Source organism: Drosophila erecta, unplaced genomic scaffold, assembly GCF_003286155.1.
Source record: "Drosophila erecta strain 14021-0224.00,06,07 unplaced genomic scaffold, DereRS2 tig00000021-arrow-pilon, whole genome shotgun sequence".
Lineage (NCBI taxonomy): Eukaryota > Metazoa > Arthropoda > Insecta > Diptera > Drosophilidae > Drosophila > Drosophila erecta.
The window spans coordinates 10,382,072-10,403,086 of record NW_020825198.1 but is presented as its reverse complement, the minus strand read 5'-3'; the positions used below and the strand labels follow the sequence as shown (position 1 = coordinate 10,403,086).

Sequence of the window (21,015 nt, the reverse complement as noted above, 5' to 3'; positions counted from 1 at the left end):
AAAAATTGCAAAAAAATTGTAAAAAAAATAAATTTCTAAATTTGAATGCAGATTTTTAGAGAATTGCGCCAGAAACATTTAGAGGTATGCCACTTGAAAATCCGATTAAGATAAGTTGAGTTATGGAGTTCAGAACTTCAGCCATGGTACATTTTTTTAAGAACTGGAATCACTTTGTGTCGCCTAACTTCCCTGCATTAAAATCAACTTAACCCTTTGAAAACAGGATCGTAAAGAGCGCTTTTAGTTGCTTTGAGAACATAAATCGACATCATTAAGCCGAAACCCCCTGTTGCCACTAACAAAATAATCGCGAATTTCCAAAACTATTTAAAACCTTTTATTGTAAGACCTTGAAAGAGGACTCAGTGTTGTGATTAAAAGAGAAGAGCAAATTAAGAGAGCGAAATGCGGCGAATTCGGCTGAAATGCTTCGCTCGGCACACGATTTCCCGGCCCCCTTTTCCGCCCACTTTTCCCGAGCCGAAGGCAGCAAACCCGAATCGCCGCTGATAAAGGCTCGTGTGAGTTCGGGAATCCCCCGGCGGCCCCAACAAATGCTCCACTGCTGGCAGAAATCAGTTTCAGTTTCTGTTTCAGTTTCAGCGCGACATCGACGGTGAACGAAAGGCGAAGGCGCGGAAAAGCGCGTGAATCCGAATCCGAGTAAAAAGTTGAGGGAAATGTGAGGCCCAAGTACGTGAGGCGCGACATTTTCCGTACAATAGTGTGTGTGTGTGTGTGTGCATGTGACTCGAGGCTAGAGAGTGTGAGTGAAAACGGATAAGAAAAGCGGGCACAATTGGGTCGTAAATTTTGGAAAACGTGTGAAAACGCAGGAAAAGCCTCATTGCCCCATTGCCGGCAGTCGAAAATTGAATGACCTTTTGTCGCTTTTTTTGTTGTTCCAGTTACTGTTACTGCTGTTGCTGTTGCTGTTGTTGCTGCTATTGCCTTATTGTTAAATTAAAACGCTTTCGGCACGCGAATATTTTACGACATCGCCTCCGAAAATTATACACCTAAAAAAGAAAAGCAATAAGAAATCTAACGAAATTCGGTGCGTGCTAGCTGCTTGTCAAATGTGTGGCCAGAATAAAAGCAGGAGCAGAATTCCGTCTGTGGACAAACAAATTATAAAAGTGTTAAACGCCCACACAATGGCCTCCAGCCCCGCCCCTCTGCCATCTCATTAGCATGCAGCAAATTAAGCTGTTTTATATTTAGACGGCCGAGGGGAGCCCAGACCCCAAATACAAATTAACAAATTAAAACAACACACAAATGCCAAACAAAAAACAGAGCCAAACTATCTTTGATCTGCGTCAAAACAAGAAAAAAAAGGCATTGCCACAAATATCGCGCGTTAATACATTCATTTCTGTGTAATTCAATATTCGGGCCGAGGGGAGACACTAAAAGAATGTGACAAAAATTAATAGAAAACACATAAAATATTAACGGAAAACAAGTGTGCGCCGAAATTTACGGCAGACTGATCACAGTGCGTATGCGCAATGTGCGTCGCCGAAAGAATCGAAATATACAAGTATATCGCTCGTATGGGTATGATAAGATGTGGTGGCTGTTGGGGAAAATTAAGTTTCCTTGGGAAAAACTTTCGCTTGTCTCAACTGCAGTTGTTGATGGAAAAGTTTTGTCGAGTGCCAAGTACTTTGGCTTCTCAACGATTTTACTTCTTTTTCCCCAGCACCATTGTGTTGGGTATCAACTTTTAAGGCCATCAGCTTATGTGCAATCCTGGCCTGACATCCCCAAACACAATTATATTGTTTCCTTTCTTTGTTCTCGCACAAACTGCCATGTAGCCCGTAAAATGCGAAACCCTTCCTCAATAAAATATTCATACACCAGGAATTAACCGACACACAATGGGGCAGAAACAAAAGCAAATACTGCCCGTGGGCATTGAGTGGGTGTGGGTGTGGGTGGCAAATTAAGCCCACCCGGAACTAGAGTTGCCTCCTAATCACAGTTACTAAGCATTAGAGCAGACACTGCCCCAAGCTGAGAGGCAAAATGCAGACGCTTACAATTAGAAAGAGAGGCGAGAGGACGCACAGAGAGAGAGGGGCTAGTGGCAACGAAGGAGATGGGCATAGCAATTGAGTGCGTTAACACTTTTGAGAGACATTGCTGACGTTGGCAGGAGTCTCAGACTCAGACTCCGTCTCCGTCTCCGTCTCTGAATCCTGAGTACTTGCCTCGGGCCAGGACCTCCTGATTCCCACGTTGCGGAACCCCCTGCCCCTCCCTAATTCCATTACGGAAGCAACAGTGACAAGTGGCCAAGGATTCAAGGCAGGATTCCCAACAGGAGCAGTATGTCAGCAGCAGCCACTTCTGATTGAAGTCGCACAGAGGATCCTGCAGACAACACAATACTTCTTTTTTGTTAATATTTATTTTGAAACTTTATATTGCTCTTAAATATATTTATTTCATATCAAGAAGTTATGATGGCCCATTTCAAAAGCTGCAAAGAGTTCGAACAAAATGTATAAATAGTATTTCAGTTCAGCTTAACAATTTCATTATTGCTGAAGTTGTTTGTTGATTATCTTAAAAAGTTAATAAAGATACACGACTTCAATTGCTTCCATTGTACATAATGAGTTCCCATTGTTCCATGTGTTAATCTTTCCTTTGTTCGCTGAACTGGCTGATTAATTTTCTCAGTGCATTTCGAATGAGTCCTGCAGTTGATCTCGGACCTTAATCCCAACCCACTGCTCATTAGTGTGTCTGTCTCTTGCGAAGCGGCGGAGTTTGCAATTAATTAAGTTTTAATTAATTTCACACAGTGCAGGAGATAAAAATTCGAAAGGAAAACACACACCGTGTTCCAGGGCGTGTGAAAAAGGCAATTCCCCAGCAAATGTTTAACAAATTAGATGTCAGGAGAAATGCCCCAGTAGCAGTAAAGTTTTTCCCCTGGGCAGGGCAATTGATTGATGCCAAAGTGAATGGATGGCAGGTCCGAAAATAGTCCAGCAGGAAGATGGGGCGTTACTGCTTTGAATAGTTCTCCAAAAACGCCTCATAATTTTGGGTTTCCCGGGGCGGAGAGTTATTTTCGGATACGGACACATGCCACCGAAGTTTTAGGAAATGAAATATGCAGGGGCAGCTGACCAGAGACACTTCCCAATTTCCGTCGAATAGTGATTCTGGTTTATGCATTAACCATTATTAATTGTACGATGTGAGCAGGTCCTTCAAAGGAAACTGGATTGGGCGTGTAATGTTCTTCTAATTTGTGGTGTAAACTTTTGTGCGCTCTTGGAGAGGGAAAAGAATTCAATTTTAGGCCTTTTTTAGCCTTAAATTCAGCTTACACACAGGACAGTCAGTTATTGAAATGGATAGAAGCCACTGTTTTATTGGCTATCAGACTTTTTAAGATCTTTTCGAATCAGAAAATCTGTACTTATGCTTTGTTTTATTATCCATCGGAATCTGGCTTATCAGCCCCGACATCAACACAAATTTAATCAATTTATGTTGCACAACATAAAGGGTAGATGCGGTAAAAAAAAAACAACGAAAGCCGGACAAATGAAATTCCTCTTAAAGCTCTTTAGTCCCAGACGAAAATCAATTCTTTTTGGGTACGTTCCAGGCGGAAAGAAAATAAAAAGTTGGCCATGGAAATGCGAAGCGAGTCGGGCAACAAAAAATATTATTTCGGCCTAGGACGAGCCAAAAGAGCAAACACAAGTGCAACTGCAACTGCAACTGCAAAAGCAGCAGCAACAACAGCAAAAGCAACAGCAGCAACAAGGACGAAAAACAACAAGGACCATTCCGAAAAAGTTCAACAAACGAACGTTAAAGGATTAAATTGTCTGCCATTGATATTAAGTGTTTTAAATGTCATTGCAAGTGTTTAATTCACGCGAAACGAAAAGAGAAAATTGAATACAAGCGCGATTGCAGAGAGAAAAATTTGTAGTTTCAATTAAGATTTATTGCGCTGTATATAACGTCATTTTCTTATCAACATTGAAGAGAATTGCTGTTGTCTAGCTAATGTTAATAATATCTTACAGATTAGTTATAAGGATATGAGCCCAGAAGGCAAATTAGCCATATTGAATACTTTTAATTGCAGTAATGGTCAGTTTACTATGTATTTTTTTTGAAAACTAAAATTTTTCTCTCTGCAGAAAAAGCTAATAGAAGGGAAGACTCAAAAAAGTGTTGTGTGTGAAAAGGGAAATTAAAACAAAAATATATCAGCACCTGATATTGCCGCAGATCAAAGCTCGTAAAGCAGAGTGCGAATTGATAGGACGCAAGGCAAACCTGATAAAGTGATAGAAAAAAAGAAGAACCTGAGGAGGATTTGAAGCAGAGTGCAAAGGTTGTAGCTGCAGCAGCAAAAAGAGAGACCACAAACCGAGCGGGTCATCGCAAGATGTTGACCCTGTGGACGGCACTTTTCTGCTGCCTGACGGGTAAGTCAAATTCCCCACAGGATCCTGTCATAAAGGACAAACAACTCAACCCATATACTGCAGCCTGCTTAAGCATGCATAAGATTATCAGCAATATATATACGATATATATACACATATACAAGTACAATATAGGCCTCCACCAACCCGCTCAAGGTTGTTATTGTTGCCGCCTCGTCGGGCGCTGAATCCTTTTAAAAACATTTGTGGTTCGGGCTGCGAAAATCCTGATTTATGTTTCTGCCTGCTGCGTTGTCCTTGCAATCCTGTGCTGCTGTTCTGACATGGCCACTGCCAACCGCAGCAGGAGCAGTGAAAGCGATGGGTACACGCAGAGGAAAGTCGAGTACCGAACAGACCACACACAATATTAATAGCCTCGTATTCCAAATATAATCACATTTGTATAAATAGTTTTCAACTGCAACAAAACTAAAAGAAACATATTTAAGTTTCTGCCAACTATTTTTGACCCTTTCACAATTCTTACGAACTTAAGTGAGTAAAAGCTTGTATCAATAATAGAAATACCATTTCGTAATGGTATATATTTTGATGATTTTCAAAATGCCGCTCATATTTTTCACGGTGTAAAATTGAGAGACCAACGCGGAGCCAAAGCAAACAAATGCGGTCGCTTGCTGGTCGCTTGGGGTCGCTTTTAAGGGTATATCGCATAACAGCAGCTCCAATGAGGAATGGGGGGTTAAGGGTTACGCTGGGCGGAGTGCGGGGAGTGGTGGGTTCAGGGGTTAAGGATGAGGTGCCTGGTGTCACTGCACTTTAAATTTTAAACGCGCTTCAAACACACACAAATTGCTTCCTACACATAATTATGCATAATTGAAAAGTGTAATTATGCCCGAGACTCCGACTTTATGAGCCGCAAACTGTGCGCTCAATCAGGCGGACAGCAACAGTTGTGGGTGGTGGGAGGAGTGGGTGGTGGGTGGTTGGGTGGCTGGGTGGTGCCGATGCCACACCGCCAAAGGAGCCACCAGGCGACCCACTCAAACGCAGTGTTTATGAGTCGCAAGTCCTTTTAATTGCGTGCTGCCTGCACGGAGCCAAAGGGCAAGAAAAGCGAAGGAGCGTTTTATTTTCCCCAGATAAATTTACCTTTTTTCCTATTAAATTTCATCCTGACATCACCACACTTTTCTAGGGAATGGTTTGTTCTGCAAATAAAATGGAAGGTATTGTCTTCATATATAATATAAAAAGTGTGGAAGTTCACTTTATAATAATTAAAAAATTTAGCTAGTAAATATTTGTGTTACTCTATTTGTAAAATTAATGGCAAAAGTTTTTAGTAAATGCAAAATATTTCAGCTTGCTCTGATAGACCAGGAACAATATGAATTTGCGTTGACAGGACGCAGCATTTTTTCGCAAGATCTTTATAAATGGATTTTTTCCCTGACGCTGACATATATGTTTGTCATTCGATGTTGGATATGCATGTTGGTTATGTAAGCAAAAACTTATCGATCCTAACACTATACCTGTGCACTCGCCACCCATTTGGCTTTATTTCTTTGCCATCCTGGCAGCCAACTTTTCATTGTTTGTGTCCTTTGTTTGGGCTTTTGCTCCTGCCAGTTGGCCATGTGTTTTTATTGCATTAATTTTTATGGTCGCTTGCTTTTGTTGTTCTTCAGTTATTGTTGTTGTTGCTGTTGCTGTTGCTGTTGCTGTTTGGGATGTATTTTGTTGTTATTTTTATTGTTGCTAGCAGCGTTACCGTCGACTGCTCTTGTTTTACTTAGCTGCGTATGCCCCAAAGTAATAAAGCGAATTGGTTTTCCTCAAATAATATCCATTTTAAATCCAGTTCGCAAATCCCCGCCCACTTTGGTGGATTGCTGGTATTTTCTTTCACTTTTTGCTGTACTTTTGGATTTTCCTTCGCCTTTCGCCTTTCCCTTGTTGTTATTTTGCTGTTGTGGGCGCTAAGCAAAAGTGGCTTCACTTCCCGCATCAGATTGTTTCTAAAGTTTTCGCCGAGATTTGTTGTCGTTCGCCAAAAAGTGGCAAGTGGCATCGGCAATTGTTTCCCTTCCGCTGATCCCTATGTACATATATATATACTACTTCAATATGCCTTCTTGAAAAGCCTCCTGATGTTCTTGTACTGTCAGTTGTCAAAGGAGGCCTCAAAATTTAATTGAAATTTAGTGTAAACACAATGACAGCCAGTCGATTATCCTGATGCGGCTGCTCCAGTAGCTGCTGCTCCATTTCCATTTCCTTATCATTTTGCTGTTAAATTCGTTTGCAGTCTACACTCACAATATGTTTAGACGTACACGTACTGAGAAATGATATCTTAATCTATTCGATTTATGATACAAATTATTATTGCATTAGCTAAAATGTAGTTATACAAAAAGGTAGCAAAAAATGAAATATATTTCTGACTTCCCTTAAGCAAACTAAATAGAATAGCTTTATTACTGATAAGAGTATAAAACTTTGAACGTTGATATGGTGGTAAATTTATCTATCTGTACAATTCGCTATATTTCCCTGGCAAATCCTTTGCGCGCAAATCCTGTCAACTTCGGCTTGACTTTCCAATTTGCCATCGTTCGCCCCTTGTATGTGTCAAAAAACTTGGAATCGAACCCCCCGACCCCCGACTGGTGCCCCCTGACCCCGCAGAACATAACATTTCACACGTGTCACTGAGCAGTGAGTTGTTGGCTGTCAAGATGCCACAGCGCCACCCCCCGATCCTCGCATCCTGCGAGTCCTGCGAGTCCTGCGAACCACCGACAGGAGTGTAACCCGCTGCCAAGACAACCACCAACGAAATGGGGGGCCAAACTGTATCGGCCCTGTATTAGCATTCACTCACTCGGCTAGCAGGCCACGCCCACAGCCGCCCACTTTTCCGATTTCCCCCCATACCCATTCCGCAGGTTGTTTGCCTATTTGCTTTGTGCATATGGAAATGAAATGGCAAACAAGAATGAGAGCTGAAGTGGAGCAAGGAAATTCAGGGAAAAATTACGTTGACACAGGCAAACGCTCTCGAACACACACGCACACATATGCGCGGAAAAAGAAAGGCTCAATCACACCAACGCCATCGGGTGTTGGCCAAGTCAGACTTTCAGCCCATTTTCCTTCAACTTACAGCAACAGCTTAATGCAATTATTTACTGTTTTCTTTGCAATTCACTTCACAAGAAAAGTGATTTTAAAAGATAAACATCAAACGAAGTATTGAATGTGAATTCATTAATAATCAATCATTTTTTCTTGGAAACCTAAGAATGCCAAACTAGCAATTATATGTATTTTCAGCAGGCCAATATAATTCGGCAATTAAACTTCATTACGGCATTACCACGATTACAAATCAATGAAATGCTGAACGAATTGGGATTTGCGAAAGTCAAGTACTTAATTAGTTCATGGCTACCGAATAGTTGGACTAATTAAAACGAAAGCTCTGTTCAATTTAGTTTTATCACTTTGAAATGCAATTACATTACTTAAGGGCATTAAACATCCTTTGGCAATAAGCAAAATTCGCAGCTGTTTGAAGATTAAAGCACCAATGGACCGTTCATAATCGCACTGATTAACGATATGACATAACTCAGCCGTGATACTGGAAACTCTTTCTCACGCTCGAGTTTAACCCTTTTTCTTGCCAATTGCCACCAAAAGCGTTGATTGCCCCTTATTAACCCTTTTTTTAAATGGCCGAGCGCTCGCTTGAAAAACTTGAAAATATTCCAGAGCTCCTCGAGTTTCGCCTTTTCGGGTTGGCAGTTCATTTGAATTGTTTTTTTCTGTTTGGCTGCCATTTGTATCCTTTGTAATAGGGTTGCCTATTTTGAAACCCCTCCCATTTCTTTTCTTTATTTTGCTTATCGGGGAAGCGGCAACGAAAAGCTGAGAAAAATAAAAGCGAATAGGAGCATGAACAAATTGTTTACGGATGTGTTTGTGACCCGCTCCTCTGGCAACAAAAAATACAAAGGGGTTCAAAGCAAACCCCAAACCAAAACCGAGAAGGGATGTTCCAGAAATTCATAACAAACTACATTTCATGGCTTTGTGTGTCTGTGTGTGCTGAGGAAATTCACTTGACTTTTGGCCACCGTTTCTTTCCATTTCAATTTTTTTCCTTTTTTTTTACCAATTTTTTCTTGGCTTCTTCGGTATAAATAAGCTCTGGGCCAGGCCAAATCGGACTGCTGCAGTTGTCGCCATTCTGGGGCAACAATGGCCAATAGGTAGCGTACACACATTTACAGAGGAGCATGGGTATTTTGCCATGGCACTTATTTATGGCTATTTGTCGACGGAGTTGGCCAGGACTTTCATGGCATCTTTATGGCCCCTAACTATATATGCATATCGCAGCATTGGAAGTTTGCAACCTTAAAGTCAACAAACTGCCAGTCGCAAAATATGGGGGAAAAAACTGTTCGCCCAAGAAGTTTACTTTGCAGTTTCTTAGTGGGCTTTACTTAAGCTTTTTCCCCAACTTTTCGTCAAGTTCTTGTGTTTGGCTATCCGTTGCCAAGGAAATCCTCTTAATCATCTTTGCCAATAAGTGTTAAATAAATGTGTATCTTATTTATTGCATATTTAATCCCTATCTAGCTCTCGAACATCAACTCGATTATTAGTTTTCAGGCGTATGCTTCCCTTGCTCGATATTCAACATCAATTGAAGTCAATTCTTGACATATTTGCCAACAGCAGACTGCTATGACAGTCGCCCTTCGAGCCTGGCTTTTATTAGTACGCCAAATTGATTTTGAATTTAGTTCAATGTTTATGGTCAAATGATTTCATTTTTGTGTCAGCCACTGGGTGGTTGAAGGTGAGCCCTGGCAGTAGCTCCCTCAATTTTTGCCCTTTGTCTAACTTATAAATCATTTGTGCGGCGATGCGTAAGCAAACGCCCCAAAGAGCTTTAAGAACCGACTGGCCCGAGGGATAATCCAGGGGCCCAAAAATAAATATGTATGTGAAACGAGGTAAAAATGAAAAGCGATGCCCCGAAAGTAATCCCCAATCGATTTACAAAATTCACAAAAAAAAGGGGAAAAAAATACAGAGGATACAACGAAGTGTAAAGGAGAAGCGAGACTCATTCAATGAGTTTCCGTTCGCCATTTGGTGACTTTGAGCGAGGTTCCCTTTATACATTTTTGCATAGAGGAAGTCTTTCTGGTGGCGGGAGTACGTATACATTTTTTATGTATTTCATATCCATTAAGTTCAAAGCGAAAGATGTGTCCGGACAGGCGGCAACATCGGCGGAAGCCTCTAATGTATTGGCTCCGACTCCACTTGGCTGCCCCCATTCCCTGGATGCTGATGGGCACCTCGAGCTAAGCCACCCCGAACCACCCCGAACCACCCGGAAGCACCCTGCACCACCCAGAACCACCCAGAACCACTCTGCACCACCTAGCTCCTCTGATTGCCCCAGTACGGTCCGCTTTTCGCCCGGCGACGTTGAAATTTCAATTACTCAAGCAAAATGATAAATGAACTTGTAGCCGCAAATTTTTGCTTTGCCTTTTGTCTCGGCCACCTCGACCTCCCTTGTCCCTCCGCTGCCACTTTCTTCATTCTTCTAACCAAAAGCCATTACGAAGACAGCCCACTAAGTGTGTGGGCGTGGCAGAGACAGAGACAGAGCCAGACATGTGTGTATTACAGTGTGTGTGTGCAACTTTTGCCCCCAAATGTTTGACAGTTTTTCGCACAAAACAGACCAGCATAGTGGCTCATTAAACTTTACCAACTATTCCGACACAAAGAGCCACAAAAAAAGAATGTTCTGGCTTAAATAGAACATTTTAGGAAATTATTGTCTGGCAAAAACGATGTCATTCGGTCTCCGAGTTGCGGTATACAAATAATTGGTAGTGTGTACATTTTTAAACTGGCATTTTTAAACTTGCTACATTGTGTTTGAAATTCCCTAATAAAAAACTGCTTATTATGCATAAAGTTGTTTGTGGGGACTTTTTCCCTACTCTTTTTGTTGAATACATGTACAAAATGTTAGTTAAAGGCTAAAAGTTGAGCTAAAATTAAATTTAAACTTTTTTTCGCCCTAAAAAAAGTAAGGTAAAAACCCATTGCACTCGTTCCTACTTTCCTCACTTTCCCCGCTGCTTTTCACAGTTAAATACCCTCTAAGTGCATACTTTTGAAACGCACTGTTTGAGTGTGTTCAACAAAGTTTCACTGCGAACAGGACGAGAAGGTAGTGCTCCGGTTGTAGTTTATTTTAATAATATTTACTTGGCCTGCCGTCCGAGTTGCCGTGACTGCAGTTGCAACAATGCATTTGTCGTTGCAGTGGCAGCTCAAGTTGCACTGTGCCACTTAATTAGCGACTGAAATATGTGGCAACATTTCGGATGGCGCAGCATGTTGGCGGGAATTGAGTTAATTAGATAAGCTGGCATGACAACTGCTACTAGAGCGACTTCATTAGGTCCGAGGGACTGGAACAACCCACCCAATTCGACACACATGTGCCCACTCCACACACCCTTGAGAATTCAATCACTCAACAACGAATTCAACGATTTCCAGACACTCACTCATCAATATTCAGAAGTTGTTTTGTTTGCTTGTTGTTATTTCCGTCGATGCACAGGGGAAAATGTATTTTGGTCAGCCTAGAACTATTTCTCTATTTTTATACATATGATAAGTATTTGAAACTGAAGTGCAGGTAGCTTACGCTATTATAGCTGCTTTTTCCTACCCATCTGTGCATTTTTTTTATAAGTTAAACATTTTTTTTCTGTGCTCTCTGTCGAGGATCCACCATTCGTACTTCTGCTCAGTGAGCCACTATAAACTCCTTTCGACATCCACTTAATTGCATTTCATTCATAGCTAAGCAGCCATCCTGCAGGATGGAAAGGGAGAAAGGTGTCCGTAATGGTGTGAAGTTTTATTTCCCTTCAATGCCATTTCGCACTCGCTCCAGCGCATTGGTTTAAGTAGAATGCAAAAGCAGCGAAACAAAACAGAACTGAATACTTCAAGATTCGACTCTGAAATGACCATTAAAAAGTTGCTTGCACAGTGGGCCTATAACAAACCTAAAAATATGGCTATATGTTTACTTGGCCATAAAAAAGCGTAGTTTAATTAATCATTAATATGTTTATGGCAGTGAAAATGTGTCTAGACCTTCAAAAATTATGGTGTTGTGGTCTTGAAGGAAATCTAGTTCTTGACCAGTTTTTTCACTGAATTATAAACAGCACATATTATAATATTACACTGGAATATAGATACAAAATAATAATCGAAATATGTAATCTTTGAATCGATTTGGGGTTGCGTATATACCCCTGAATACCCATTTCAGAGGCGCCAGGCCAGAATGCAATGCCAAGTGGATGTTTGGGTGTTCGGTGGAGTGAGTGATTGCGGTGGGTGGGCGGCTTTGGATTCGCAAGGTTGGTGGTGCCGAGTGGGTGGTGGCAGGCGGTGGGTGTGGGTGTGGGTGTGAAGAGTGCGAGAGTGAGGGAAGCTGCCAGAACAGCGAAAGAGAAGTGCCAAACAATGGGTGCAATGAGCGCTGCAAGTGGGGGAAAAAAATGAACAACTTAAGCTGCTCAGCTTTGTTGGAGGTGCTGCTCGTTTTGGCCAAAGTTACCCACCGAAAACAAATGAGTGGTATCGTATGCACAAAGTTTGGAGAATCGAAAAAAGAACATATGGCATGATAAGGCTTGGAGTCAAGTGCAGTGTAAATCACTTTTAACATTACGGTTTCTTTCAAACTTTTCTTAACAACATTGCTATGAAAACGAAGAGTTGCCACATGTATATCACTCATACGCCGTGTGGTCATAAATACAATTGAGTTTTGCTATTTTTCGTTTCGTATTTTCGTTTCTGCTTTATATTGCTGAAGTCCACTGTTTGGAGCCATTTTTTCCTAGATCTCACCCTTTTTGTTCCCCTGACTTTTAAATGCGGCACGGACATTCCAATCGCTTTTGCCTTTTTGGCCTGCGGCATTGGTGGCTTAAAATTGAGACGTCACCGCCAACGCAGCAAAAGGAACGCAGTGGAAATAAAAAGAGGAAAAACGAGAAAATGGAGTGACCGGGGGGAAAGAAAAAGAGCAAACTTTGTTAATTGAATTGTTCGCTGCACGACTTCAATTGCAGGCGCTTTCTGAGCGATTTCCATCGCGCTTTTGGTCAATGTTTTAGCTGTTTTAGCTGTCAAAGGGGTGTGGAGGTTAGATGGCTTAAGTTTCGGCGTCTATTTTAAGCGTTTTGGTGTTTGGCACGTTTCTCGTTTTATCTCTGCTCGCCGCACAGAATCCCAGCCTCCCAACCAACACAACTCCCCACTTTAGTCCGCTTGGCTAAATGTGTTGGGATCCAAAACATGCAATGTAAACACTTACAACCGCACATCTGCTGCCAACACACCCTCGTTTTGTGCTTCTCCCTTCCACGGTTTTATTAATACAAATATTAATTTTTGCGGCGCTGCATGTGGCAGGTTTGTTTACACTGACGCCACTGCCACCCACTGAAACCACCCAGCCACCCACCGAATAACACGCCCCAATCGTTGCTGTTGCTGGTGTATATCATTATCCCACTCTCCACGCACTTCAATTTGCATGAACAAGGCGAGCTGGCCCCTTAAATTATGTGCCACAAAGGCAGCGCAGGAGCCATCGCCCAAAATGAGACTCCCTGACCAGCGACCTTGACTATGGCTTCATTTCTGTTCCCTGCTTTTGAATAACTTAACCGGGCCGAGAACTTTCGGGGCCCATCTTCTTGCCCGGCCAAAAGGGCATGCATTTCTGAGTTGATGAACAGTGGCCTTCAGCGGCAGCTCATCTCTAGGCGCTATGAGATGCACAAAGACAAGTCAGACAACGAATTCAGAGGTGTATCATAAGAAACTAAAAAAATACATGTTTTCGTGAGAGTTTAAAAAAATATTCAGAGTATTCAGATATTTCATAGTACTGATTCTTAGCTCTCTAAATGTGGCAAGCATTTATTTTATTTATTAACTTAATCATCGAGTTAAAGCAGAACGGAACTAATTACACTTTCACGGAGTATGCGATGTTTTTAAGCGCCTTACACCAATATTACGTTAAGTGAAAACAATCTGAGTCCAGGTATCCCCAATGTGCAGGTGGGCAATCGCACCTGGCCCGAACCACCTGACCCAGTTCAAGGCTGCAAAAAGTGGGTGGGTGGTGAAAGGGAGAAGGTCGAACGGAAGATGAGTGAACTGAGGTGCAGCGAATGAGCCCGGAGGCCAAACGACTCGGAAAGGGGAATCCCGGTGGGGTACATTAGCTTTGAGGAAAACTTTGAGGAAACTTTGGTCCTTTGCGGTCCTGGCAAGCTGCAAAGGGTTTGTCTTTAATCTGCGGATAGTTGGACAACTTTTCGTCGAGCACTACAAATCAAACTATTTTCTACTTAAGGGCACACTTATTTTTGCCTGAGTTCGGAATTGGGCGCTCTATTGGTTTGGATTGGGGAAAGAATGCATTTCGTTGTGACCGAATTTTCTACTTCAGTTAACGTTGTGATTCCTGAGAATTGCACTGTGTACTCGCATCCTGTGAAAGCAGCGGACCAATCCCTTTTCCCTCACCAATGCAAACTGCAGTCTCAACAGTCGGAATGCGGCAATTGCTTGCCTTTTTGGCTATATCCTTCTTACACTTTGAGAAATGTTTTCTCCTTCATCAATTTGGATATATCTGAGTTGCTTATATTTGTGGATTATTGTGTGTGTAAATATATACATATATATGGGTCACCATTACTTTTCTACAACTATTATAATATTTGCTTTTCTAAGAATATGCTTTTTTCCAAGTGATCGTCTCATTTCCCAGTCCCACAGCAACCCAATTTCTCTCAGCCAAGAGAGCTTGGCAAATATTTTCTTAATTAGTTGCTGCCAAGGCTTTTCCGGCTCACGAAAAAAGCGCATCAAGGCGGAAAAAAAGTGAGAGAGTGTGAGGGAAATGGAGAAAAGCGGTTGAGTTGGCCAGTTGTCAAGTGTGAAAAATTGCAGCTCAAATTGCAGTACAAAATGGCTTCAAGCGCTCGTTAAAAGTCACGCAGCACGCAGAGGAAACGCTGGCCGGGAATATGTTTCAAAATTTATGCGTATGAAAACAGAAATTATATTAATTACAACAGGCACCGGGGGAAAGTGGGGCCCACATTAAATTGCAGCTGCGACGGAAACAACGGCAACATCGTCGCCAGGGGGTTAAACAACACTTGACATTTGTCCTCTCACCCCTCTGCGCATAAAAATTGCATAAAATTTGCATGTCAAAAGTGCGACTCGAGTTGTGCGGGCCACCCTAGTCCACCCCATTTGGCCATCATCAGCGTTGTTTAGCAAGCATTTGGGGAATTTACTTTCGCTGCGCTGCAAATTCGCAATCAACATAACAATTATGCGCAAATGCAGAGGGGGCGCTCAACTTGTTCACTACCCGACTGTATACATAAAACTTTGTATTTATTTACACACAACACTGAGGCGTGCCCCTCGCCATATGCTGCTTTATGGTCCATTCGAACTTAAAGATCAGGCGGCTAATTAGGCTGGCACACATGCTGCCCAGCGGAGGGGTCTGAAATAAACAGCAGCTCCTGCGCGACAGATTCCCCATTGTCTGGCCCACAATCAAGTAAGCGGAGCGTAGCACTGCGATTGTCAAAGCGTATTTAATGGGCGGACTCCCGGGCACGAAAAGCCACCTAGGCAGTACAGCCAAGTGGCGGCGTTGTTCCTGCGAAAATCACAAAATCAGTTGGCAAGAAATCACTGCAGACAGTGGCGTACAGTGGGAGGGGGCACCAAACCGCGGCGACAACATCGAAACAACGACAACGACGACATCATGCTGGCACTGTTTGCTGGGGGACTCCGTTTTTTTGGGGTGAAATTGTTGTGGGAATGTGTGTTCTAGTGCACTGACAAAAACGTCTCGCGATGGCTCAAATTCCATTTAAATCACCCTGCGTTTGACACGTAAACGGCTGAACCAACATTGTATGTTGTTCAAGTGTAAGTAGTGGGTATGCAACTATTGAAACGTAAGAGTAGTATGGCTATTTTCCATTCTTCTAGACTTACACAGCACATTATAGTTCGTTTTTCTATTGGAACAGTATTTTCGTTTGTCTAAGTGTTTACGCCCTGTAATGTCTACCAGCAACCGGATAAGAGCTTGTGGCAAATACCGCGATGCGTGTCTGTCTGTCTGCGTTTGCCTCCATTGCAAGTGGGGTGGGGAAATGAGGTGGGCGGAAGTTTTCCGACATTGTCTAGGCCGAGGAGGGGCTTTTGTTGTTGCCAAGGTAGGATAATGACATCAATATGCATGACAGGACAAACCAGAGAGTCGCAAAATGAGGCAGTATGGCATAAGCGAAGTGGATAGCTTTAAGGACACCTGGAGCAGAGCCCTGTTCAGTTGGAAGCTGCCTCATTACCAGCACCGCTCGATAAGAAACGGAACTCGTTGCGCTGCTGACCAGGGAATTTGGCCAAAGGTGGCACCAAAGTGGCAAGAACGGACCGCAGGACTTTTTCATTAGTGCAAGTGCCGCACAGCTGCATGCGCACACAACACCCACGCACACAGCCACACATGGCCAACTACCAACACGTTCTTGGCATTGCGAAACGTGCCAAAAAGCATTGCATAAGCGCAGGCGGACAACGAAATCAGTTGTGCAAAAAAGGCGGGGGACAGAAACAGAAAACAAAAAACAAAAAACGGAACGTAAATACGGCAGGGCGAGGACAATATTTTGCTGCTACTGCTGATTCCTCCGTTTCTTGTGCGAGAAAACAAATCTGCGCCACACATGCCCAGATATTCACACTGCGCCAAAAAGGTGGCAGCTGCATCTCCTAATGAAGAGCAGCATTCCAGCGTTTATGCTGCAAGTATTCAAATTGCTACAAAAATGCACTGCAAGTGCCATTTCCATCGCAGATAACCATTTGCATAAAGCCTCTATCTTTACGGCTGTATCTTCCGATCTAGCCATTTCCATGAATATTTAAGTCCGAGTTCGACCGCGCACCACAACTCCATCGCAAATCATATCCGACTAGAGACGTCTAAAGTTTTCAAGTGCAGTCGTTGGCAATGCGTTTAGCAATCAGCTCACGACTTGGCAGCCAGTCCGAGTTGCAGAGACTTTGCCTTCGAACTCAGAGCTCACAACTGAGAACTGTCGTTGCGCATACGCCACGTTGCACTGCAACCCGTCCGATGGGGCGTGTGTTAATAATGCGTGACATAAACTGGAGCTCCGGCAACTCCCGTCGATGGGACAAACGAATTGAGTTGACTCGACTTGAGTGGGGCATTTTAAGTGACAGCCTGTGAGGACTCAGGAACAGGGCGGAGGAAGTCAGTGCTGCAGACTTTGTCTGCGACTCTGGCGAGTAAGTGACATCGTCTTTGTTTTATTGACATGCCGCACACCCAGGAAATTCTGGAAATTCTGAGCGCTGAGGAGAGCGGGAGGTTGCTGCTTAACACTTAAATTTTTACTTAAAATATGCAAATATGTGCTGCCAAAGTGCCAGTGGCAAGTGCGCCTTTTGCCCGAACTTCCAACCTAATGTGGTGCGAATGTGTGAGCATTTCAATTTCCTGCTCACAGCCAATGCCAATCAAAGGAAAACCCTGATCGAGGGACGGGTGAATAAATTTGAGCGAACAGCGAGTGAGGAAATGAAACCAAATTGAAATTGTTTCGCGTTCGCACACAAAGTTTTTCATGCCCTTAAAGGTTTCTTAATTTTGGGCTCGACTCCAGCCCGTGGAAAGTTTTAATTTTCAATTGACATTTTGCAAGTGCATCTCTCTAATCCCGCAGAGCTGGCAAAACGGCAAAGGGGGCTGGAAATAATTACAAACTGCAATTATTAGCCCGGCTAAGGAGACGCTGCCAAGGCAAATCCAATTAAGTGAAAAGCAAGTGTAAGCCGATGCCTTTTACCTGACCAGCTCACCTGATTCCTGGCCAGCCCCCATTTCCCATTCCCATTTCGCCCCCTCTAGTTAACTGGGTAACTTTAGCTGATGACCTTAGCCTGTTTTCCTTTTTTCTACCCCGTCCTTTGGGCCTTCCACCCTCAAGTGTGTCGCCTTCCTTTGGCTCTCCAGTTTCCCTCTTCTCGAGAGCATGAAATGAAATTGCCGAGCTACAGGCACAACAATGGCTATAGTAATAATAAATAATAATGGTTAAATGTGTTTACAAAAAGATAGAAATCTTTGTCTGCTATCTGGACCAAAGTCGCCTCCTTCCTCGCTCTTCACTCTTGGACTTGGACTTGGCTTACTTTTGTCTGCTGTGAACTGTCATTGCGTGTTGCACACAAAAACACCCGGAGATTTAGAGCGGAGAAAGGGGTAAAAGGAAAGCGGGGAAAGCTGAGAAAGGGGCAACAGAAAGCGGGCTCTGTGAAACAGAATGAGATATTATGTGGCAAGAGTTGCTTCACCAGTTGGCAGTTCTACTTAATTTTTGATGCGAAAATGCCACTTGAGTCTGCGAAGTATGCCAGCATTTTAGTTTTGCAATTTCGGCTACGTCTGGCTTTAAATGAAGTGGGGTTTTCGTGGAAATACCGAAGAAATGTGAAGCTATTTACCTGTAAGTCTGTAGTATAGAATCTACCAATACCAAAATATTTTAAAAATGCCTATCAAATCTAATCGAAAGCTTTTGAAAAGAGTTGATAAAACGTACTAACTTTTTACTATATATTTCAAAAAAAATATTAAAATCCTTATCTTCATAATAATCCAATACTTGTACATAAGTTATAAGAATTTGAGTTTAGTATAAGTTTGGTTGCATACCGTCCAATTAAATAATTGAATTCCTTGGCAAACCTATCAAGAATTACATTAAGACTCGGCTATTTCTGAAAACATTCTAAAGCCACCCTCGTAATCTTCTGTCCCATAATGAAAGTGAAAAACTGTTGCAGCAACAGCAAACAATTTCGCAGCCGAGGAGAAAACTATTTCAATTGAGGTAGAAAATGAACGACAAGGACATGGCGGCATTTCCCTCTGGTTTTTTTTTCCCTTATTTTCATTTTCCTTTAGCCATTCTATGTTTTTCTTGGTCTTGCCATGAATGGAGGCCCACCTCCCTGCATTTCTTTTTGTGTGTTTGCAGTTTAAATTGCGCTATGAAAGGAATTTTTTGGATTTAAGCATTCGTTTTCATTTGGCTTCTATTTCTTAGTTTTCCATATCTTTTTTCTTTGCTTTTGCCTAGGATGCCAAGTGGGATAATATGTCAAGTGGCATAAGTCGGCGGGGAATCGGAGAGCTGGTGCACCAGGCATTGATAGGATCGAAGCAGGTGTCATCCCGTTTGGCAACCAGGTCTTAACTTGGTCATTTACGGACGACTAGCTGTGTTTGTGCTGGCCCGGCTTAGCCCCAGTTTCAGTTTGAATCAAGTTGCAGGGGCAAAAACAGCTGTGGCAAGTGGTCCGATTGAGAAACAGTTGTCCCCCCATATAGCCAGACTTCTGGGCAGTATAAAAGGGGAGCTCGGTTGGCAAACGAGCAGTAAAAGACTGTATCAGCAGCATGTCTACGGCATTGGTAGTGGCCCTTATGCTCTCTGGATTCCTGCAGGTTGCATTCAGCCAGGACAATGGAACTGCTCCTCCAACGGACTATTGCCAGAGTGGTTTGTGCCACTCTCTGAAAAAGCACATTGCCTGCAAGAACAACGGGGTAAGGTTGCCTTTGGCAGGACTTAATTGTTTGCCTTCAATGGCGATATTATTTGCTCTAGGAGTTGGGCAAGCAGTGTGCTCCCGGCGCCCATTTGGTCAATCTCACTGGCCTGCAGGACCTGATCCTGGCTGAGCACAATACATTGCGAAACCTCCTTGCTGCCGGGAAAATCACCAATTTACCTCAGCCCGATCGCATGGCCACACTGCGGTGGCATTCAGAACTTGCCGATCTGGCCACACTGAATGTGAAGCAGTGTGTTCTGCAGCACGACTCTTGCCACAACACTCCAGATTTCCCAAACTCTGGCCAGAATTTGGCCTTGATCAACATAACCCTGCTACCTGCAGACAGAAATCACACAGATGAGTGCCTCGTTAAGGAGTCTATTGGAGGTTGGTGGAATCAGAGTGTCAATATCACAAAGGAGCAATTGCAGCGTTTTCCCAAGGGAAAGTTGGGAGAGTGCGTTTCGGTTCTTTATGTTCCTACTGCTACTTTAAAATGATTTTTTTCCCAACCAGTTCCATTCGCAATTTCGCCGTCATGGCCCGTGACAACAACACCTTTGTGGGCTGTGCCGCCTTGAGATTCGAGAAGCCCGCAGGACATCCCCAATTCCTGTTGGCCTGCAATTACGCCAGCAATTATGTGCCCGACTGGCCCGTCTACAAGGAGAAGGCCATCGGCTGCCAGTCCGGTTCTGACCCCAAATACCCATCGCTTTGCAAGGCTGGTGAGCAATACCAGGATCTGCCCGGCGAGCAGGGCAGCAAGGGTAGGAGACTTTGGGCGCTGTAGGAGTGCCAAAAATAACACCTAGCTGAAGGGTTGGAGTGGGTGGCGGGCGCACTTACAGTCTATTTAACATGTTGATTTGTGTCGCAGTGCGTGGCGGTCATATATCATCTCACAGCCGCATTAGCACTAGCTCAGACAGACACCTGGAGGGGCAGTGATGCCGAAACCCGTATATACTTGTATAAGAAGATATGTGAGAAATTATAACTAATTACGTATAATAATTATAGAGAACATTCAATGTATTTAAATTTCGGATGTACTGAAAGGGAATACAGCTTAGAGGATTGTATATAATACAAATGTAAGAGGTGTATCATTCCGTTGGATGAAAGCGAAACTGCCTAAGAGCATTATGATGCAGCATGTGCAAGTACCCTGTAAAATAGCTATAAACTGGCTGAAACTACACCACTGGCACCCGCACACATTCCCCCACTGCCGCCCCAGAAAACCATCATCATTCTCATCAGCAGCTAAAATATGATACGCGATGTTTGGGCACGGGAAAAAAGCGGCGAGACGACGACAAGTTGGCATCTAATTTTAACGTCAATATACAAAATGTAAAAACGTGTCTTCATCAGCTTGTAATATAGAGACCACCATTTCACCGCTCCCCGCTGCTGCCGCTGAAATCCCTAAGTGCCTATTAATAATGCTGCCTCGGCGGCCAGAAAGAAAATGTTTTTCCTTGGATCTGCTTTATTTTTAGTGTCCGTTTGCGATGAGGCCTACGTTTAATATGCCGTTACTTTGTCAAATCCGAGGCTCATTAAAGTCGGGCGAGAAAAATAGGCAACATTTTTGTTCATTTTTTCCGCTACGATAATTAATTTCGTACTAATGCTGGCCACATTCATTATGGCTTAATTAAAATTCAACTGGAATTAGTTTGTAGCACCTCGAAAA

At 43.1% G+C, this 21,015-nt stretch overlaps 2 protein-coding genes across 4 annotated transcripts in view; both read left to right on the top strand.

The window, feature by feature from the left end:
• The first annotated feature begins 576 nt into the window (after positions 1-576).
• The window catches only part of LOC6546129 (zwei Ig domain protein zig-8), a 38,470-nt gene continuing 18,031 nt past the window's right edge, over positions 577-21,015 (top strand). For 2 of the 3 annotated variants that reach the window (XM_015157726.2, XM_026977367.1), the window contains exons 1-2: positions 577-696; positions 4,191-4,481. In XM_015157726.2, coding sequence (XP_015013212.1) covers positions 4,442-4,481 — 40 coding nt within the window. In that variant the 5' untranslated portion in view covers positions 577-696; positions 4,191-4,441. Of the gene's footprint in view, positions 697-753; positions 770-4,190; positions 4,482-21,015 lie in introns of those variants that run through there. The other variant, XM_026977366.1, reaches the window with a different exon arrangement.
• Positions 19,147-20,348, top strand: LOC6546132 (venom allergen 3). The gene is made up of 3 exons (XM_001972229.3): positions 19,147-19,299; positions 19,361-19,767; positions 19,827-20,348. The coding sequence occupies exons 1-3, from the start codon at positions 19,150-19,152 to the stop codon at positions 20,101-20,103; spliced, it is 834 nt and encodes a 277-aa protein (XP_001972265.1). The 5' UTR covers positions 19,147-19,149; the 3' UTR covers positions 20,104-20,348.

What these genes read in the sequence shown, in the direction of transcription:
- LOC6546132 (XM_001972229.3), top strand. Translation starts at nt 19,150, where the DNA reads ATGTCTACGGCATTGGTAGTGGCCCTTATGCTCTCTGGATTCCTGCAG. An exon ending in TTGCCTGCAAGAACAACGGG is followed by an intron (nt 19,300 to 19,360) that starts GTAAGGTTGCCT and finishes TATTTGCTCTAG; the next exon opens with GAGTTGGGCAAGCAGTGTGC. An exon ending in CCCAAGGGAAAGTTGGGAGA is followed by an intron (nt 19,768 to 19,826) that starts GTGCGTTTCGGT and finishes TTTCCCAACCAG; the next exon opens with TTCCATTCGCAATTTCGCCG.